The sequence below is a fragment of the Cebus imitator genome, unplaced genomic scaffold (assembly GCF_001604975.1).
Source record: "Cebus imitator isolate Cc_AM_T3 unplaced genomic scaffold, Cebus_imitator-1.0 Scaffold43, whole genome shotgun sequence".
Classification (NCBI taxonomy): Eukaryota; Metazoa; Chordata; class Mammalia; order Primates; family Cebidae; genus Cebus; species Cebus imitator.
Window position 1 is genome coordinate 4806544 of NW_016107358.1, and position 22316 is coordinate 4828859.

At 42.5% G+C, this 22316-nt stretch overlaps 2 protein-coding genes across 6 annotated transcripts in view; one reads left to right on the forward strand and one right to left on the reverse strand.

Annotated features, from left to right (window-relative positions):
- Window positions 1-91: 91 nt before the first annotated feature.
- Window positions 92-14465, reverse strand: PAK1IP1 (PAK1 interacting protein 1). 3 transcript variants are annotated; one of them, XM_017526691.2, is made up of 10 exons: window positions 14044-14465; window positions 11659-11824; window positions 7120-7240; window positions 6971-7045; window positions 6142-6194; window positions 5084-5229; window positions 4895-4992; window positions 1654-1753; window positions 802-925; window positions 92-646 (listed from the first exon to the last, which is right to left on the reverse strand). In XM_017526691.2, the coding sequence occupies exons 1-10, from the start codon at window positions 14125-14127 to the stop codon at window positions 432-434; spliced, it is 1182 nt and encodes a 393-aa protein (XP_017382180.1). In that variant the 5' UTR covers window positions 14128-14465; the 3' UTR covers window positions 92-431. The 3 variants fall into 3 exon arrangements, with proteins under 3 accessions (XP_017382180.1, XP_017382181.1, XP_017382182.1); XM_017526692.2 differs by having other exon boundaries at window positions 11659-11821; window positions 14044-14464; XM_017526693.2 differs by having other exon boundaries at window positions 11659-11821; window positions 13998-14085.
- CUNH6orf52 (chromosome unknown C6orf52 homolog) overlaps window positions 13519-22316 on the forward strand; it is a 365015-nt gene continuing 356217 nt past the window's right edge. For 2 of the 3 annotated variants that reach the window (XM_017526717.2, XM_037737853.1), the window contains exon 1: window positions 13519-13641. In XM_017526717.2, coding sequence (XP_017382206.2) covers window positions 13532-13641 — 110 coding nt within the window. In that variant the 5' untranslated portion in view covers window positions 13519-13531. Of the gene's footprint in view, window positions 13642-14746; window positions 14765-22126; window positions 22210-22316 lie in introns of those variants that run through there. The other variant, XM_037737854.1, reaches the window with a different exon arrangement.

A 22316-nucleotide genomic window follows, 5' to 3' on the forward strand; every position in this document is an offset into this window, starting at 1 on the left:
CCAGGAGGCGGAGGTTGCGGTGAGCCGAGATCGCACCATTGCACTCCAGCCTGGGTAACATGAGTGAAACTCCGTCTCAAAAAAAAAAAAAAAGAATGTGTTCAATATTTTATATTATTTTATATTATGTTTTGAGAAAGATCTTTATTTGCTTTGTACAAGTAAAAATGACATGACACATTAACATATTATATATCAACATGATACATAATTCACAAAACACTGTCTGCCAAAAGTAATTTTACCAGTTTTTTTTTTTTAAAAAAAAACCTAAAAGTAGCTTTTTAATATGTATATTTTCTTCAAAGGAAGAAATTCCTTGCTTTTACTCAGGGGAAAAAATAAAATTAAGGTACATCTGATTTGATTCCATAGAGATAGAATCAAGAATGATTCCATCTATAAGGGTTCTTTTAGGAGACACCTGGGATTCACTGCATTGTTTTCATTTTCTTCTTTTTCCTCTTCTTTTCCAACACTTCTACCGTTTTTCTCTTCTTGGTTGATACCAGGCTACTCTCTTGTGTTGCTTTCTTACTGTCACCAGTTAAACCGCATTTCTTTGTGTTAGGTTTTGACTGCTTTTCTTCTTTGTGCACTGTGTCACCAGGCTCCTTTTTGCCGATTTTGGACTGTTCTTTACTTACTAAAACACAAAAGACAGTGCCTTTAAAGCTTGTTTTTCCCCCTTGAATGAAATAAACACAGGCTGCCAATAAAGTGAAATTATCTAGATTTCCTCCACTTCTACAATTTAAGAGATAACAGATTATTTATTTCAAAACAATCAAATTTGATTACCAGGAGAAAGCTCTGCTGCTGGAGGAAGGCTTGCTTTTGTGTCTGGCACTGTGTCTAACCACACTCCAAGACATGTCAGCCTGGCGTTAGTGTTTACTTCACAGAGTAAAGATGGGCGAACTTTCTAAATAGAAGAAACAAACATTCATAATGTGAATTTTCAATAATTTCTTTTTCCATAATTGTTACCTTAATTTAAAACTTCCTGTATTTTCTTGAGTACAAAATATGATATTCAGAAGCAATATATCATCTTCACTCATGGTTAGTTTGACTATGATATTCACAGAGCCAATTTCTGAAAAGTATTCAGAAATTGAAAATTCTGAAGAAAGGAATCAGGTCTTACTTCTAGGGCTGAACAAAGAACCTTGGAAAAAGAAACTTTCAACAAACCATATTCATAGAATGTGTTTATGAGAGAATAAAGAATAAACCAAGAGAAACTGTAAGAAGACTACAGGAGAAAATTTAATTTTCTAAACTGTCTGGTTCAAATGATTTGTTAATTCCATAACTGATCAGGAGCTTCCAAATTGTTTTTAGCAATGGCAGTATTTTTACCTCAGAGCTTCCAGAGAACTCCAATATACAAGAGAGGAAAGTAGAGCTTCTCTGATTAAAAAGAGCAGTGAGAATTCTGGGATCCTGCCAGCTCGGACTCAGAAATGACAACCATCAAGGCAGCTCCTTGGGAACCCTAACTTTAAAACCATTAATATCAATCATGTCTGGAGGAGATTTAAAAAGTTTATTTAAAGATCTATGTCTTATGACCCTTAAAAAAAATTCTACCTCACTTAAGAGCAAGACTTGTATTAAAGTGCATTTAGATTGTGTTAAGGAACTGACCTTATTTTGCTTAAGCTTCCACATTTTGATGAAACCGTCATTCGATGCTGTAACAATAACATGATGCTCTGGAATTTCAAAACTGAACATGGCTTTTACCCTAGGACAGAAATATTAATACCATAAAAGATCTTTTTCTTCAAGTAGTCTAATATTGTTATAAAATTACACACACAGACTAGTGCTTTCTCAGTGTTTCAAGTATTTACAAACTGCTCAATGAATGGTGCCTTAAAATATACCTATGCTTCACATTCCATTAGTGAATCATATTCAGGCCCAAAATACAAGGTAAAATCAACTGCCCACCATATCTGAAGGAAAAGTGGAAAAGACAATAGATAACTATAAATAATCAGGTTATTACAAAGGAACTAAAGATGAGTAAAACAAAGCCCTTCATCTCAAGAAATTCCAAGTTCAGTAAGGAGAGAAAACAAACAAACGATGAATCAGGGCCTCTCCCACACACCCATTTCCCTCCACTCCAAGCTGCCATCACTTTTATTCTGGATCACAGACGTAGCCTCATTGGCCCTTCTGCTTCTATTTTGCCCTTTAACAATTTTTAAAAATGTAAATCAAATCATGTAACTTCCAGGCTTAAAACTCTACAAAACTGGGGTCTACTTTAAAATAACATGGGAGAGGAAGTGGCTGGGCATATAGATGAAGCAAGACTGGCCACACAGTGACAGTTGCTAAAGCTGGTGGCGAGTCTTAAAAAGTTAGTACCACAAGTCCAGGCACGGTAGCTCACATCTGTAATCCCAGGACTTTGGGAGGCCGAGATGGGTGGATCACCTGAGGTCAGGAGTTCGAAACCAGCCTGGCTAACATGGTGACACCCCATCGCTATTAAAATAAATAAATTAATTTAAAAAGTTAGTACCATTAAAAAAAAAGAAGTTAGTACCATAAACCAGTCTAAATGCTTTTAAATTTTTCCATAGTAAGAAAAAATATGATTATAGGCACCATTTGGCTTCCACTACCCTTTCCTTGCTCACTGTCACCTAGTCACAAAGGTCTTCTATCTGCTCCTAAAATATACCAAGCTCTGTTCTCCCTCAGGTTCTTCGCACCTGTGGCTCTCTCTTCCTTTTTTCTTTTGAGATGGAGTCTCGTTCTGTTGCCCAGGCTGTAGTGCAGTGGTGTGATCTCAGTTCACTGCAACCTCCGCCTCCCAGGTTCAAGCAATTCTCCTGCCTCAGCCTCCCAAGTCGCTAAGATTACAGGCATATGCCACCACGCCCAGCTAATTTTGTATTTTTAGTAGAAATGGGGTTTTCGGGCCGGGCGCGGTGGCTCAAGCCTGTAATCCCAGCACTTTGGGAGGCCGAGGCGGGTGGATCACGAGGTCAAGAGATCGAGACCATCCCGGTCAACATGGTGAAACCCCGTCTCTCCTAAAACTACAAAAAATTAGCTGGGCATGGTGGTGCGTGCCTGTAATCCCAGCTACTCAGGAGGCTGAGGCAGGAGAATTGCCTGAACCCAGGAGGCAGAGGTTGCGGTGANCAGGAGGCAGAGGTTGCGGTGAGCCGAGATCGCGCCATTGCACTCCAGCCTGGGTAACAAGAGCGAAACTCCATCTCCAAAAAAAAAAAAAAAAAAAGAAATGGGGTTTTCTCCATGTTGGTCAGGCTGGTCTTGAACTCCCAACCTCAGGTGATCCGACTGTCTCGGCCTCCCAAAGTGCTGGGATTACAGGCGTGAGCCACGGTGCCTGGCCCTACTCTCTCCTATTTTTAAAACTAGCTCCTTTCTCATTCGTAAGGTCTCACATCTCCTTCCCTCATCATCATATCTAAACCAATTACCCTTATTCCTTAATCACTCTACTTTTCTATTTCCATTCTGTCATAATGATCTGCTTACTTTATAATCTACTGTCTCGCTACAATAGAAGAGCCATGACAGCACAAGCTCTTGTCTTTTCTGTTCATTATTAAATACCTCGTGTAGTATTTCATAATGATGATCAATGAATACTTGACTGAATGAATGGCCAAATATCTTAAGTGTTACCAGTACATCTGGAATGGGCGACCTTGAAGAATATGTTTACTTCCCAATATAGGGAAAGAGTAAGGCCTTTATTTTAGTGACTGCAGTACTCTAAGTACAGGTTTCTTAAAACTTAACCACTGTTTAATAAATAAGAACTAAGATTCATTTGAGACATAGAACATGCAAATGAAACACATCAAAATATAACTCTGTACATTAGATCACCTTTTTCAAAATTCCTGGAAAAAGCAGGGATCTAAGAATCAGATAAAACTGGGTTCAGCTCTCAGCTCCATTACCTAAGAGTGGGGTAATCTTAGCCAAGCCACTTAACTACTTACTTTGAGATTATCTACCCCCTAGAAATACAGTAAGCATTAAAAGGTAATAAAGACTGGCACAAAACTGGAACTCAATAACAATTCACTTCTCCTGCAGGGAAAAAAAAATCACTCGTAAAGAGGGAAGAAGTAGGCAAGGGGAATTACGTAAAAGGACAAAAGTAGTTGGGAACAAAGCTCAAGATTGTTTAGTTTTTTGTTTGTTCAAATATGCTTGATTTCAGGCTCCAAATCTAACAGGCATTTAAAAAAACTATCTTGTGCAAATGACTAGTCCCAAAAACAATTTCACTGATTTTGCATTTTTTTTTTTTTTTTTTTTTTTTACCCCTGGCTGATGGAAGATGACATCTTGGAAGAGAACCTCCTGCAGTGTGATCTCTGCTAATGCTCTGTCCCTTGGCTTTTTTTTGAGAGGGAGTCTCACACTGTAGCCAGGCTGGAGTGTAGTGGTGCAATCTTGGCTCGCTGCAACCTCTGCCTCCTGGGTTCAAGCAATTCTCCTGCCTCAGCTTTCCCGAGTAGCTGGGACTACAGGTGCATACTACCAGCCCCAGCTAATTTTTGTATTTTTAGTAGAGATGGGGTTTCACCATGTTGGCCAGGATGATCTTGATCTCTTGACGTCGTGATCCACCCACTGTGGTCTCCCAAAGTGCTGGGATTACAGACATGAGTCACTATGCCCAGCCCACTTTTGCATTATTAAAGGCCATGAAGATAACATTTTCCACCATTTTATTAGACTCCAGATACCATATACTGTCCACATAGGTATGTCTGATTATTTCTGCAGTTAATAAAAACATATACCCTGGTTTAAGAAACTACTGCATACATACCATTTATTAAGACTCAACATATACACCTGAGATTGGTAAAATTACCTGTTTTCATGAGCTTTAAATTCACAGAGGCACACTAGCGAATCACAGTCAAAAAACCTTATAACTTCTTCATCTCCAGCCACTGCAAGGACAGACTCCTAGGAGACAGAAAAAATAATAATATGCAGAATGTCATCAACAGTTCCAACCATCACCACAAACTTCGGTCACTGATTTCTGATTACTTACTGAAAGAAATTTAACAGCAGAAATTCTCTTTTCATTTGTGATGGTGCCACTAATGGATGCAGTGTCAAGCTGATAGATGTCTATTTTATTCTGTATGATAACTACATATTGCTCTCCTCTTGGGGACCATTCCACTATGTGAGCATCTATAAGTAAAAAAAATAAAGTTTATTTATTATTTTTTATTTAAATTTTTTATTTTTTAATTTTTTTTAGTAGAGATGGGGTTTCACCATGTTGGCCAAGATGGTCTAGATCTCCTGACCTCGTAATCTACCCACCTCAGCCTCCCAAAGTGCTGGGATTATAGGCATGAGCCACCATGTCCGGCCTATTTATTATTTTATAAATAAAACATAAAATGATCATAGTAATAAAAATAGCAAATATTTATAATGTGCATTTTCAAATCCATTATCCCATCTGCTCTTCATAACACATTTTACAAGTTCAATTTTTTAGACAATAATCTAGGTTCAAAAACTCAAGGGTGGGCCAGGTGCAGTAGCTCACACCTGTAATCCCAGCATTTTGGGAGGCCAAGGTGGGTGGATCACTTAAGGCCAGAAGTTTGAGATGGCATTTTGCTCTTGTCGCCCAGGCTGGAGTGCAATCACCTGACAGGGCCCGAAGTTCGAGACAGAAGGTGACAGAGATGGAGTATCGCTCTGTCACCCAGGCTGAAGTGCAGTGGCATAATCTCAGCTCACTCCAACCTCTGCCTCCTGGGTTCAAGTGATTCTCCTGCCTCAGCCTCCCAAGTAGCTGGGATTACAGGTGCATGCCACTATGCTTGGCTAATTTTTTGTAGTTTTTGTAGAGATGGGGTTTCATCATGTTGGCCAGACTGGTCTCGAACTTCTGACCCTGTCAGGTGATTCACCCGCCTCAGCCTCCTGAAGTGCTGGGATTATAGGCATGAGCCACGGCGCCCGGCGTGGGTGTTGAATTTTCTACTTGAGGCATCACATCAATGTTCAAAAAGTTTCAGATTTTTGAAGCATTTCAGATTTCCAGATTAGGAATGTTCAACCTGTATTTCAAACAAAAATACTCACTTTGTTTTATATTTTTTATGAATGCTGATCTTCCTTCTATAAGATTCCACGTTCTGCAAAACAGGAAGCTCACTTATGGTGTGATCACCAACGTTTACGAAGCGTAAAAGTACAAGCATAATGACAACTTACTCAAGTGCCAATTTTACTAAATATTGGCTATTTAAAAGACCTGCTATCTTCCTTACAGCAACATCTTGAAATATTATCAGGCAGGATTAAGGCTTGCTCCATTCCCATATTCCTTTAGCATGTTGTTACCATTGTATTTTCCAAAGGCTTCCCTTCCTAAAATCTTCACAGCTATGATGACTAGAACAAAATTACATGCTTGAATATAGAGCTTATCATCTTTATCCTACCATTATGAAAAGGTTCACTAGCTTTTGACCTTTCCCTTGTTTCACAGTATTTTTTTTTTTTTGAGACAGAGCCTCGCTGTGTTGAGCAGGCTGGAATGCAGTGGTGCGCTGGGCTCACTGCAACCTCAGCCTCCGCCTCCCAGGTTCAAGCAATTCTCTGCCTCAGACTCCCGAGTAGCTGGGATTACAGGCGCTGCCACCATGCCTGGCTAATTTCTTTATTTTTAGTAGAGACGGGATTTCACCATATTGGCCAGGCTGGTCTTGAACTCCTGAACTCATGATCCACTCGCCTCTGCCTCCCTAAGCACTGAGATTATAGGCATGAGCCACCATGTTTTCCTACAGCTCTCCACCATTTAAAAACACTGTGAAACAGGCAGGGCGTTTCACAGTATTTTTAAATGGTGGAGAGCTGTAGTAAAAGATATACCTTAGAATAATGCTCTTGAGCATTAATGACTTACCTTAATGTCTTATCTGTACCAACCGACAGGGCCAACTTGCCAGATGGGTGAATAGAAACGAAGGTCACATGTCCTCTAAAATGAAACCAATAGTTAGTCCCCAACTTGACTGGCACATGGAGAATGCCAAAGGGAAGAGCCCAACTCACTTGTGAGCTTTAATTGACTTCAGGCATTCCCATTTCTTGGCATCCCAGATACAGATAAGTCCATCTTCCGCTCCACTGATTAAATGCCTGTTGCCATAGAATTTCAGGCAAGTTATTGTGCCTGTGGAAAAACCAAAACAGGCAAAAATAATATTCATTTTAAATGCAAATTCCATTTCTGGTTTGAAGGCTATGGTATGCTAAGTAAAACACTCAATGCCTTTTTTTTTTTCCTCTTGAGGCAGGGTTTTACTCTGTTACCCAGGCTGGAGCGCTATGGCACAATCTTAGCCCACTGCAGCCTCTCTTCCTAGGTTCAAGTGATCTTCCCACCTCAGCCTTCTGAGTAGCTGGGACTACAGGTGCACACCAATACACCTAGCTAACTTTTGTATTTTTTGTAGGTGCAGAGTTTCACCATGTTGTCCAGGCTGCTCTTGAACTCCTGGGCCCAAGAGATCTGCCCACCTCAGCCTCCCAAAGTGCTGGAATTACAGGTGTGAGCCACTGTGCCTGGCCTCAGTGTCTTAATATTACTAAAATATACCTTAAATTTTTTCATATATGTACAACTGCTAAAATCTATGCAAATATTTTCAGCAGAGTATCTCCAATTTAGATATATTTTTGAACGAATCAGTTCACATCCTTGTTTTACCTCTTCAAATTACAAATTTAGGAATTGGCTGGCTAGGATAATTTGAGCAGAAGTAAACAAAAGTAACTGGCTAACAAGCTCATCTGGGGAACAAACCAGGTGTACTGCCACATGACTTCCACTTTCTAAAGAGTGAACTAGCCACCCAATCAGCCATGATCAAGTCATTATCACTCTGACCTGTTTTGATCCATTTCTAAACACTTCTCATTCATTTGTTCATATTTTCCTCTCCCTATTATCCTATTTCTCACTTTGGAAAGTTTACTTTCCTACATCTGCTAACCTAGAAAAAAGTTTATCTATTACCAACACTGAGAAAAATAGGATTTATGCAGCCATAAAAAGGAATGTGACCATGTGCTCTGCAGGGATGTGGATGAAGTTTGAAGCCATTATCCTCAGCAAACTAATGCAGGAAGAGAAAACCAAACACTGGCCAGGTGTGGTGGCTCATGCCTGTAATCTCAGCACTTTGGGAGACCAGTGCGGGCAGATTGTCTGAGGTAAGGGGTTCAAGATCAGCCTGGCCAACATGGTGAAACCCCATCTCTACTGAAAATACAAAGATTAGCTGGACGTGGTGGTGTGTGCTTATACTTATACTCTCAGCTACTCAGGAGGCTGAGGCACAAGAATCGCTTGAACCTGGGAAGTGGAGGCTGCAGTGAGCTGAGATCCTGCCATTGCACTCCAGCCTGGGTGCCAGAGCAAAACTCCCTCTCAAAAAAGAAAGAAAAGAAACAAAACAAGAGAAAAAAAAAAGAAAGACCAAATACCACATGTTCTCACTCATAAGTCGGAGCTGAATCATGAGAATACATGGACACATAGGGGAGAACAACACACACTGGGGCCTGAGGGAGGGGAAGATGTGGGGAGAGAGAACATTAGAACAGCTAACGAATGCCTGGCTTAATGCCTAGGTGATGGGATGATCTGTGCAGCAAACCACTAAGGCACATTTACTTCTGTAATAAACCTGAACATCCTTCATGTGTACCCCTGAACTTAAAATAAGAGTTGAAGGAAAAAAAAGAATTTTTAAAAAGAGAAGGAAAAAAAAGGATTTATACAAGGAATGGAGGGAAACCAAGAAACCAAGAACCCTATTTCATTTACCCCTCAAGTCTAAACTCCTTCTATGTAATTCCTTTTCTTATTGTTGAACTCTTGTACTAATGGGTATGGGCAGATCAAATTAAACTTATTTCTTCCAAACCTGAGAGAGAAGGCTTCTTTGTATGAAGTGGATGTGGGAAAAAGAGAAAAAAAGAATGTATATTTAAAACACTCAAAGCACAGTCGATGAAGGGTAAGACAGCTGTTAAAGCACTTATGGACAGTCTGCCATGGTGTGAACGTGTCCCCCAAAATTCATTTGCTGAAACTTAGTTGCCAATGTGATAGTGTAAGAGGTGGGACCTTTAGGTGAGGATGACTCATGAGCAAGATTATTGACCTTATAAAAGGTTTTTTTGGCCAAGCAAGGTGGCTCACGCCTGTAATCCCAGCACTTTGGGAGGCCAAGGTGGGCAGATAAATTGAGGTCAGGGGTTCAAGACCAGCCTGGCCAATATGGTAAAACCCCGTCTCTACTAAAAATACAAAAATCAGCTGGGCATGGTGGTGCGTGCCTGTAATCCAAGCTACTAGGGAGGCTGAAGCAGGAGAATCACTTAAACCCAGGAGGTGGAAGTTGCAGCAAGCTGAGATCACTCCACTGCGTTTCAGCCTGGGCAACAGAGCTACCGCTTATTTAAAAAAAAAAAAAAAAAAAAAAAAAAAAAACTTTTTTTGTTTGTTTGTTTGCTTTTTTTAAACTGGCTCCAACTCTCAAGCTGGACCTTACAGAATTGTATAGGGAGCTGCTTTGCCCTTCTACCATATGAAGACACAGCAACAGACAGCCTATCCTTAGCAGATATGAAAATCTCCTGGTGCTTTAATCTTAGACTTCCCAGCCTCTAGCACTGTGAGAAATAAATCTCTATTATATAGAAATTACTCAGTCTAAGGTATTTTGTTATAGCAGTCTGAATAAACTAAGAGAACATCTAACAGAAGGAAGCCATTTCTGGCTGCATATTTACTGCTGGAAACCAATGCCTGGTGTGGATCCTCTGAAATACAAGAAAGATTGGATAGGAAAAAAGGCACCTATTTTATCTGCCTTTCCAGAAAACCAACTTTCTTAGCTAAGTTACTCCCCATTCTCTGTCCCCTGGGAAAATGCAATAAAAACAGCATAAAATGTTTGGTACTGAAGAAAAAAATTTACCCATTCAGTCTTTCTCTCCCTTGATTCTGCCACTATCCTGGGTACCTTGACCACCAGTGTGGAAAACCCAACAAGGCGGGAATTACTACTCCTTGACTTCGACTCCAGTGATCTCTGCCTCCTCTGTATGTTAGTCCCCCCCACCCACAGCCTGGGCATTGTTACCACGTAGAGCTGTTCCACGTTAGAAATCTTGACCTCTGGGAACCTATTTGCTGCCCACAAGCTCACATCTTCCCATCCCTTTCACGCCTTCCTGCACTCACACTCCACCTGCTTTTGTATTTCAGAGATCTCCAGGCCCTTGACAACAGATTTTCTCTATGCTGACAACCTAATCTACTCCTTCACCAAAATTCTTAATTCCCTTGTAACTCAATCCTCCTACTGCACATACCAAGTAACCTTCCTCTCTCTAGGGAAATGTCTGGGGCTTACTACTGAAGAAACTCAGAAAACCTCGCAAACTGATGTTGCTCGATCCACAGCTGCCAACTCCAATGGGGCAGGCCTTCATCAGTCCTTCTATTTGGGTTCTCAGCAGCCCTCCCATATCAAACTGGCAGTACTTTCCTCAAGCCCACATCACTCATTAGCTTGCTTGCTCCCTCCCTCCCATTCAGCCTCTACCTGCCTTCTCTCAAGGTCTCCAGGATCTGGTCTCATCTACTTCTGTAGCCCCTCATACTCCAATTTAACCTTCTCATAATCTGGAACAGCTTACAGCTCCCCAGGCACACCAGCCGACAAAAGCATGGGCTTTAGACCTAGGTTCAAGTTCTAGTTCCACTGTTTTGAGACCTTGGGCAAGTCAAGTAACATCTTTGAAACTAGGTGTTCTCTTCTATGAACTAAAGATAAAACTACTTTCTTGGCACACTGAGGGGCACACGATATGCCCTCAATAAAGTGAGATATTGCTGTGATGCTACTACTTGTGCTCCTCATACTGCCGGCTCCGCCTGCAATGTCCTTTCTCCCTCCTTGCAAACTTTACCTGCCTAACAACTGACATTTCTCTTTTAAGATAATTCAGATGAGAAGAGAGAGAGAAAAAAAAGATAATTCAGATTCATTTTAAGAAAGGTTTCAGTGAAACCTCACTCTGACTCCCTTACTCCCTGAGTTAAGTTCCTCCTTTCTGTCTTCCAATAAGAACCGTGAGACAACCCAGAGCAAGAAACCATTCCCCCCACCCGAGACAGAGTCTCACTCTGTTGCCCAGGTTGGAGTGCAGTGGCGTAATCTCAGCTTACCGCAACGTCTGCCTCCCGGGTTCAAATGATTTCCCTGCCTCAGCCTCCCGAGTAGCTGGGACCACAGGTAGGTGCCACCACACCTGGCTAATTTTTTTGTATTTTAGTAGAGATGGGTCTGGTCTTAAGCTCCTGACCTCAGGTGATCCATCTGCCTCAGCTTCCCAAAGTGCTGGGATTACAGACGTGAGCCACTGCGCCAAGCTAAGAAACCATTTTTTTAAAAATTCCTCTATCTTCTACCACAGAATCTGCTACAAAATAGATACAACAAATTGCTCAACTAAAGTCAAATTTTAAAGAACACCTCCATGTTCTTATCTTAAGGGATACAATTTTCTTACCACTGTGATGCACTAGAGCCCCATGCTCTATCTTCTTTTTCATGTCATAAATGTGAATTGTTTCATCTTTGCTCCCAGTGACCACAAAACGACTATTTACAGCTACTGCTGACAAGGAGGCAGTGTGAGCATGGTGAGTGAAGTCAGCCACAGGAGTCCATTGCTGCTGAAGATGAAAACATACAATTAATGCCACAGTCACACCACAGTTTTACCAACTATCCACTGGTAGTTTTCATGAATCATGGAACCATTTATCGGTTACTGAAAAGATAAATCGTTCCGCAATTCATGAAAATTATCAATGGATCCTACAAATGGAAAAATGACATGTAAAACTACAAAATGACCTGCAGTTTAACACAAAGGACTTGAGACTTCATAAGGAAGGTAAAGCAAGGAGGTGGGAAAGCAACACTGGGAATCACCACTCTAGAACACAGTAATAGAGACTGGACAAGAGAAGACTTTTAGATTCTACGTAAATCTTTTTTTTTTTTTTTTTGAGATGAAGTCTTGCTCTGTCACCCAGGCTGGAGTGCAGCAGCGCAATCTCAGCTCACCGCAACATCTGCCTCCCAGGTTCAAGCAATTCTCATGTCTCAGCTTCTCTAGTAGCTGGGATTACAGGTGCCTGTCACCACACCCAGCTAATTTTTGTATTTTTAGTAGACACGGGGTTTTGCCATCTTGGCCGGGCTGGTTTCAAACTCCTGGTCTCAAGTGATCCACCCACCTCAGCCTCCCAAAGTGCTGTGATTACAGGCATGAGCCACCACGCCTGGCAACAAGTCTTATAAAGAAAAACCAACAGAGTAAAGGTATGTTCCCATGAGTACCAACATAAGCCCCAGAGAATCACCAATAATGAAATCTCAGCACCTGTATGCTTATTGCCATGTGACAATAGGATTAGGAAGTCTGGATGAATGTGAAGTATGACAGCAAAATACACACACACACACACACACACACACACACACACATACTCCTTAAACTGAAGGAACTGCATGAAAAAGTATTTGGGAAATAAACAGAAAAAGGAAAACACCCATCAAACTTCTTTGAACACGTGTTACTGCAAATCAGGTCCTTCATAATTATAGCAACAGATACTCCTTCCATCAGTTAAGACCAAGGGGGTCTCCTTTGAATCAAGCATTCTTGAGGGGCTGCTATGGGCTTAAATCAAAAATAACCTTTTCACATTCACATAAGGTGGCTTCTTCTAGGCTATCACTTAGATTTAGTAGCAGTATAGGGGAATGGTTAAGAGCTTCAAATGTCAGAGACCCTTGGGGGGCTCCTGACATTTTGGGTCAGCTCTGCCAATTATTAGCTGTATGGCCTTCAGCAGTCACTAAACCTATTTAGGAGGAATATTTTGGTTCCTCATCTGCAAAAATGAGAACAACTCTGTCTCAGTATTGCTGTGAGGCCTATTGCGTGTCTGGAACACAGTTAAGTAATTTCACTACAAAGAAAACACTCGATAGTATCCAATCCATCTTTGACTATTCAAAACACATCACTTTTCAGCCAAAGACCAAAAGCAAATAACTGGAGTAGGAAACAAAATAAACAAAAGCAACAGGTCGAGTGACATACTCCCAAATTTTCTGGGTAATTCAAGATTGACACCTTGACTTCATAAAGAAGTACTGTACTCAGTAAAACAGGTTTCTAGAAAATACTTAGAATTGCTTCAAGAATAAAACTGAGCTAGATGTTAGGAGGTAGGATTTCTAGTCGTGAGTACAGTACTATCTACCTATTTGACTACGGGCAATTTACTAAAGCTTTCTATTCGCACACCTAGTAATTCTGCTGTAATTTCTCTCCATCTATGTGTCTCCTCAGTCCTCCAACCCTTATGGAGGGAATGTCTCTAAGGCAAGATCCATACCTCCAGCATCTTTGCACCTCCACTGCCCAGATCGCAAATAAGTTCCCAACAAATAACGAACTGGTATCGCTTTATCTGTGATTTCTCCTAATCTAGCTCTAATAATTTGTAAAATTCTAGGACAGAAATTCAGACAAAGAGCGAGATCTTTTTTCATTAAATTTTGAATACTGTCAACTTATGGGATCTACCCTTAAATCCACCATCTACGACTCATTTGTCCGTATGCAGAAATGCCGTTTCCTCTGTGTCTCTTTTGTCTACTGTAACAGGCAGATATTGTCTCATTTTGATAAGATGTCCATTCTGTGTTTTAAAAGGTTAGCTTTTCCCTGAAGTCTCTTAGGTTTGATTCATCAATTCACCCAGAGATCTGACAGTGAACAGCAGGCGCTCCAATGTTGACCTCTGCTGTGTAAGAACCAAACCCGACCTTCCCGGCCCCGCCTCCGGCTGTCTCCCGGTACGCAGTATCTCACCTCGTGGTCGCCGCACACCTCGGGCTTCGGATGTACAGTGAACCCAAAGAGGACCTGCTCGTAGCAACCCGCAACCAGCTCCATTGAGCAGAGCACGTGCCTCTTCCGCCAGCCCGGCTCAACCTGGAGGTGACGGAATCGGACGTCAAAAAAAAAAAAAAAAAAAAAAAGCCTGGGTCCTTTCTGCCTCGGCGCCCGAATTATACGTCATGGGTTCAGGGCTGCCTTTAAGTCGCCTGTAAACGTGGAAACACTTTCAGCGCTGGAAGATCACATGGATTTCCCAAGAGGAGAATAAATAAGGATGCCACATAAGGACGTTCTCACTGCAAGAAGAAAAAAATTGGGGGCAAGCAGGCATATCTTAGGAAGGTGAGAGCCAGGTCAGTCTGAGGGGAGCGGGCGGGACATCCTCTGCGAAGACCCTCATTTCCGTAATATTCAGGAGGAGGCGAGGTTGACTTCCGGCCCGGTGGGGCGGGGCTGTGGCTGCGGTTCTTGGCAGGGAGGTGCTGCTCTTGGCGTGCGATTTGATGTGGGCGGTGTACTACGAGGGTAGAAGTTAGGGTTCCTTTTTGTTCAGGAAGCACTGGAACGAGCCTTTCGTAACAGGGCAAGGTGGGGTGGGACTTAGGGTTCGCGGTGACCTGTTCAGCGGCTCAGCGCCCGCGCTGAAACCCCGCGTGCGAGACCTGTCAGCGTTCCGGTCTGCAGCTGCACGCTTTCTCTGCCTGCTTGCTTCACTTGTCTAACTTTGGGGTCATATTGGCCAAGGTTGCAGCACCTCTCGGGGAGGGAGGAGTGAGCCTAGGCAACATAGCTGGAGTCCGTCTCTACAAAAGATTTAAAAAGTAGCCGGGCCTGGCGGCGCGCGCCTCTGACCCCAGCTAAGCTGAAGACGGAGGTGGGAGGATCGCTTGAGCCCAAGAGGTCGAGGCTGCAGTGAGCCGAGATCGCTCCATTGCACTCCAGCCTGGGTGACAAGCCAGACACCGTCTCAAAGAAAAAAAAGTTTAATAAGGCTTAGAGATTGAGGGATGCGTTAGACATTAGAGCTTTCCCACAAACTCCCAATAGAGTAAATCTTGGTTCGTATAGTTCTCATAAACACCATAGTAGATCAGTTGATAAACAAGATGCATAGTCCGTCCTGGTCAAAACTTCAGCCTCCATTTCAAGTGCGATACAATGCTTCAGCTCTTAGACCCTTCTGTTTCCAAGAACTTTTCTTCTCTGGCGTTCTGGATTGTCAGTACGTGTTAATTAATAGAGGCCGATTTCGTTCTTGCGGAGATGATTTCACTTTGGATGCCTTGGTTGTCTTGGCGCAGGAGAAAGGCCTTGTCATCTGCCAGCTTTGTCTACTCTGAATGTAAGCACTTCACAGACACTGGAATGCTGTTGACAAACTAGTCTGCAGTCTAGTGGAAATCCTTGTATTCGTTCACTCTTCTAAAATCATTCTTGGTCAGGTGCAGCGGCTCACGCCTGTAATCCCAGCACTTTGGGAGGCCGAGGCGGGCGGATCACTTGAGGTCAGGGATTCGAGACCAGCCTGGGCAACGTGGTGAAACCCCGCCTCTACTACAAGTAGGAAAATTAGCAGGGCGTGGTGGCGGGCTCCTGAAATCCCAGCTCATCGGGAGCTTGAGGCAGGAGAATCACTTGAACCCGGGAGGTTGAGGTTGCAGTGAGCCGAGATCGAACCACGGCACTGCAGCGTGGGCGACAGTGCGAGACTCTGTCTCAAAAAATAAAGTCATTTTTTCACTTGGTGCTAGTTATCTTGTGTTACAAAAAGTCAAATTATTTTACGATTTAGATTACTTTCTTTGTAATGTGTAACTGTTTCCACCAGAGAACCACTAAGAGGAGTGTGAAATGAGTGTGCTCTGGACATGAAGACAAAAACTGAGTAGGCAGGACATTTATTTGAAGTTTCACATTTTTATCTTTAAAAACATGTCTTTACACATTTTACTCCACAACATATCTGTTCATTTTAATGCAAAAGCATTATACTCTCACCCAAAATTTAAAAAAAAAAAACCTCTACAGCTTTCAAAAACCTCTACAGCTTTGTATATTCTGTTACTTCCGGAATGTCCCTGATACCCTGTCTCCTTACCCCAGGAACATCTCAACAGCTGTTTGAGAAGAATTAATACTTGTTTAATACATTTTAAAAAATAAATTTTAACCATAAAAAGGTGATTACTGCCGGGCGCGGTGGCTCACGCCTGTAATCCCAGCACTTTGGGAGGCCGAGGCGGGTGGATCACGAGGTCAAGAGATCGAGACCATCCTGGTCAACATGGTGAAACCTCGTCTCTACTAAAAATACAAAAAAATTAGCTGGGCATGGTGGCGCGTGCCTGTAGTCCCGGCTACTCGGGAGGCTGAGGCAGGAGAATTGCCTGAACCCAGGAGGCAGAGGTTGCGGTGAGCCGATATCGCGCCATTGCACTCCAGCCTGGGCAACAAGAGCGAAACTCCGTCAAAAAAAAAAAAAAAAAAAAGGTGATTACTATATTCAGAATCTGTTACAAACTGTCAAACTTTTACTTGCTTAACTTTTGTTCCAACCGGGAAGTTTAGAATATGGTTGGTTCTGGAATGGAAACCATGGTGTAAGCACCATGAACTTAACTAAAAGTGGTTTTTCTAAACAAAACATCAAAAAACAAAACAAAAATCCCCAAAACTTAGAAATTAGTGGAACCAATTATAGAGCTCGGAGGACTTAGACAACACCTAGCCCAGCTGTTACTAATCTGGGGTTCGTGGACGAGTTTCAGGGGTTTTCAGTCTCAAGAAATTATATGCAAATATGTGGATGTACATTTTTGGAGAACATTAAGATTTAAGCACAGTTTCAAAAAGATTAGTGTAAGGATAACTCGTTAAGGGTAAAATGCAGTGATTCAGTCTTAGGTTATAAGTGCTGAGATACATCCGGAAAAGTGACTTTTTTAAGAACACACAGCTAAATAACAGTAGGGCCAGTAATGCTGTTTTTTATGGGTCCTCAGCCTTGAACATTCGCTTTAACAGAGGAAGGCAGCAGCATTCCATTTTATGCACGGCTGTGGCAGTAGTTTCTGTCAGGTCTCCATATGCAAGCCTGGAGCCTGAAAGTCTGAAGTCCGGCTTGCCTCGGCTGTCTCCTACCCCTTGCCTGCGTTCCCCATTGTCCTTAATCACCCATCGGGGCTTCCTTGACAAGCCCCTCACCCAACCCTGCCATCTTAACTGTTCTTATGATAATATAAGTACCTCTCACCTAACCCTGCCATTGTAACTGAACTTGTGGTCATGTATACTCCTTGCCCCTAACGTCCACCACTGTAACTGGACTTACTCTACAACACCTCCACCCCCCAAAAATACTACCCAAACCTATAAAACCAACTATCCCACTGCCCTTTGCTAATGCCCTTTTCGGCCTTAGCCCACCTGCACCCAGGTGAATAAACAGCCATGTTGCTCACACAAAGCCTGTTTGGATGGTCTCTTCATTCAAAGTGCGCGTTTTTCAACAGTTTCGGATCTTAAGATTGCGGATTTTCATTGTCTGGAGAAAGACAATAGAGAGTTTTATACCTGTTTAACTGGATTTGAACTGAGCATAACTTCCCGTAAAGCCTTCTTTTCTCTCCAAACACAGGATGTAAAAAGCCATTCAATCTCTTTCTTTTGAAATCTGCAGCTACCAAGAAACAACCAATGTTGAGAGTTCATTAATCAATACTAAGGCACAAGAGGATTATCTTGTTTTGTGGCTTTGCTTTTAAATTATTGATTGAAAAGGTTTTTGCACTTGAGCTACGCTCTGATTTATTCATTCATTCAACAAATATTTATTGAGTGCCTAGCTTTGGTTTGCTAGAGGAAAAGCCAGTTTTTTTTTTTTTCTTGGGTGGTGAGGGTAGTAAAGTGGATATCCTGGGGTAAAAGCAGGATATAGTAAAGAAAAATCAGCCCTGTTAGAAATATCACAAGAGTCTCATATTCCTGCTGAATTCTCCTTTCTCAATGCGACAAGGAGCAACTCTGTTAAACTCAAGGACTATGGAGGTTGCATGTGAATGTATTCACAGAGGTTTTGGTCCGGTTTGTATTTCCCAGCACAACGGGAAGTGGAGATAATGCTATACTTGCTCCGAACCTGCCCAATGTTGGGCCCAAGTAGAATTTGCTTCACCTGCTTCATGCGTGTAATCTAGTTGAAACAGAAGATTTGTATTTGGGGCTTTTAGAGAGCAAAAACAGTGGCTATGAGCCCTTCATGGTCTCTGTCCTCTCCAAGGCCTTAAGTGCCCATTTTTCCCTGGGATCTTGCTCACAACCTTCTGTTCCACAGAAGCAGGAGCAGCCATGAGAAACAGACCTCTGGGACACCGAACTAGAAAAGGAAGGTTTTTATTACAGCCGGGGAGCAAGGCTTTATGTTTTGTCCAAATGGCCAAGCTCCCCTAAAACAGAAGCTCTGCCTTTATGTAGGCTTACACTCTAGATATTACACGTGAAAGGATCTTAGGTTTACAGCCTTAGAAATTACAAGTGAAAGGGTCTTGGGTTTACAGCTTTAGAAATCACATACGAAAGGGTCTTGGGTTTACAGTTTTAGGAATTACATGTGAAAGGTTTCTGGTCTCTGAATGGAGGAGTGGGGTGGGGGTTTGATCTTGTTTAAGTAAAAGCAGTGTCTTCTGGAGAGATTCCCCCATACCAAGCCTGCTATCTTATAGGAAGGTGATTTAGGAGGCGCCAGTCAGCCAGCCAGCCTTTTCTTCTATTGAAATGCAGCGTGGAGATCAAGGGGGAGGTGATCCTAGATGCCTGGGTCTCCTCCCTCACCACAGCTGCTGCCATTTTCCTAGGTGGTTTCAGCATGATTACATTGACCTCTCTCTTCCCCAGTCTCCTTACCACCTCCTCAATGTTCAACTTCTACATTCCTTTCCAACTGCAGCCTCCACACTCACCTGGTCATAGCCATAATTGTGATTTTCTTTGTGTGAAATAAAGTCAGTCCTAAAATGAGATAAGTAAAAAAAAAGTTTTTACAGAAAAAGAATTTTTAACATTTTTATTGGTTGTCTAAGCTATAGTAGTTAGGAATGTATTTAAGCTGACATAACAATAGTGGTTTAAACAAGACATTTATTAAGTAAAATAAACCAGTGGTAGGCCAGTCTAGTGCTAGCGGAAAGAGTCCTTAGTCATTAGTGACCCAGACTCATTCTGCCTTGGATCACCGTATTATTCTGTGTGACTTCTTCCCTCATGTCACCTCATAGCCAAGATAGCTGCAGAGTTATTCTGACTCCACCTGTCATGTTTGTAATCCCAGCACCAGACCTGGGGAGACAGTACAGGATAAAAAGGCCCCCCCTTCCAGGTTAGCAAATACCCTTTTCCCACACAGCTTTCCCCAATCCCCTTCTAATACTTCTATTTAGATCTTCTTAGCCAGATTGGCCACCTGGCTCCATCTTCCTTCAAGGGAGAAGCTAGGAAATGTAGTCTTTTAGCTTGAGCCTATTGCTGGCCCAAGTGAAATCAGAATTGTTATAATGGAAGAAAATAAATCGATATTGGGTGGCACCTAACAATGTCTGCCACAGCTGCTAATCAATAAAACCTCCCTTATGGCCGGGCGCGGTGGCTCAAGCCTGTAATCCCAGCACTTTGGGAGGCCGAGGCGGGTGGATCACGAGGTCAAGAGATCGAGACCATCCTGGTCAACATGGTGAAACCTTGTCTCTACTGAAAATACAAAAAATTAGCCGGGCATGGTGGTGCGTGCCTGTAATCCCAGCTACTCAGGAGGCTGAGGCAGGAGAATTGCCTGAACCCAGGAGGCAGAGGTTGCGGTGAGCCGAGATCGCGCCATTGCACTCTCGCCTGGGTAACATGAGTGAAACTCCGTCTCAAAATAAAATAAAATAAAATCTCCCTTGAAGACATGGAGAGATTCATTCCGGATAAACTCCACTATATCACCAATGCCAGTTGCCTTGCCTCAGCCCTCAGCATCTGTGGGTTCTACATCCCTGGATTCAACCAATCGTGGATTGAAAATATTTGGGAGGCTGGGCACGGTGGCTCACATCTGTAATCCCAGCACTTTGGGAGGCCAAGGTGATCATGTCACCTCAGATCAGAAGTTTGAGGCCAGCCTGGCCAACATGGTGAAACCCCATCTCAACTAAAAAGCCAGGGGTGGCAGTTGCCTGTAATCCCAGCTACTAGGGAGGCTGAGGCAGGAGGATCATTTGTACCTGGAGGGCAGAGGTTGCAGTGAGACGAGATCATGCCACTGCACTGCAGCCTGGGCAACATGGTGAAATCCCATGTCTACTAAAAATACAAAAATCAGCCAGGTGTGGTGGTGGGTGACTGTAATTACAGCTACTGGGAAGGCTGAGGCAGGATAATCACTTGAACCTGGGAGGCAGAGGTTGCAGTGAGCCAAGATCACACCACTGTGCTCCAGCCTGGGTGACAGAGGGAGGCTCCATCTTAAAAACAAAAACTCCAAAAAGTAAAACTTAAACTTGCCGCATGCCGGATACTACTGTTGAACCCACACGAAGTAATGTATAGCCATTGTATGAAGTATGGTAAGTAATCTAGACAGAATTTAAGGTTTATGGGAGGATGTGTGTAGGTTCTTTGCAAATACTACACCATTTTATACTTGGGCATTGAAGGATTTTGGTATCTGAGGGGGATCCTGTAAACAGTCTCCCATGGATACTAAGGAATGACTGTAGTAATGGCTCAATAAATAACTGGTGAATGACTGAATGATCAGAATGTTTTGAATTCATCATGTCTGCTATTTTTCACATTACAGGCCAATAGAAAATGCATTAAGCACTTGGTTATCAGCTAGCTGCAGGGAAATGGCCACACCCTAAGCGCTGCATATGGACCCAAAAGTTATCTTGAATTTTGACACTGTGTATCCTTGCTGCTTAAAGTGGCAGGAGCTAGCTATAAAGGCAGAATTTGAGGCTCCACTCCAGATCTGTCAAGTTAAAGAATCTACTTTTTTTTTTTTTTTTTAATATGGAGTCTCACCTTGTTACCAGACTGGAGTGCAGTGGCGTGATCTCGGCTCACTGCAACCTCCGTGCCCTGGGTTCAAGCTGTTCTCCTGCCTCAGCCTCCTGAGTAGTCGAGACTACAAGTGTGTGCCACCATGCCTGGCTAATTTTTGTATTATTATTGTTTTTTAGTACAGATGGGGTTTCACCATGTTAACCAGGATAGTCTTGATCTCCTCACTTCATGATCTGTCCGCCTCAGCCTCCCAAAGTGTTGGGATTGCAGGTGTGAGCCACTGTGCCAGCCTAGAGAACCTACATTTTAAACAAGTCTAGGTTATTTGTATGCACATTAAATTTTGGGAAGCTTTATCATGCTTTTTAAAAAATTACCAGAGAAATATTTCTTTAAAATGGTATCCTGTACTCTCATTAATGTAGGCTGTAAGAGAGAGAAAAGGAAGAGAGACAGGAGGGAAGGGGACAAAGGAAGGCTTTCTTCCCTGCCTCTTAATTTTGCAGCGAGTTTGGATTATGCTTTCAACCTGCATGGGATTTAAAAAAAAAAAGCACTAGCTAGTTCCAATAGTTATTCTCAGCTGATAACTGAGGAGAACAATATATTTGTCTTAAGGTTTTGTTATTAAAGATTCCCCTCTTACTTGTTATGATAAGGGGTACAGTGGAGACTGTCTTTCATTGTTGACTGACACATCTTCCCCTTCTGTCCCTCCATGGGGTTCTGCTGGCTCCCCCAAGCCTGACAGTTGGGAGAGAGGGCCGGCAGATGGAAGCCAGAGGAACAGGTGGCAGAATTTCCCCCAGGTGCCTCAGTGCACCCCTTCCCCCCACATCTTTGCCCTGTTGTTAGGAATGTCAAGCAATTAATTGCCTAGCAGGAATTGCCACTAAATGTAATTATCTCAGAGGTAGTTGCGAGACTTGTCAGGGTTGAGAGGTTTTAGCCCACAGGCCGGAATTTTTGACTCGGGAATAAAAACTGGATTCTGCTCTCTTCTTGTAACGTTTCTGGATAAATGGCAGAACAGGAGAGTTTTGCAGGTTTTGGCATAGCTCAACAAAGTAACTATTACTGCTTCTGGCAAAGGTGAGCAGTTTTCTCCTTTGAATGAAAAAGAAAGCTGTTACTGTTCTATTTGCTACATAATTGTTGGTAACTTACAAACAATGGCTTTGAACATAGGTGTTCAACTT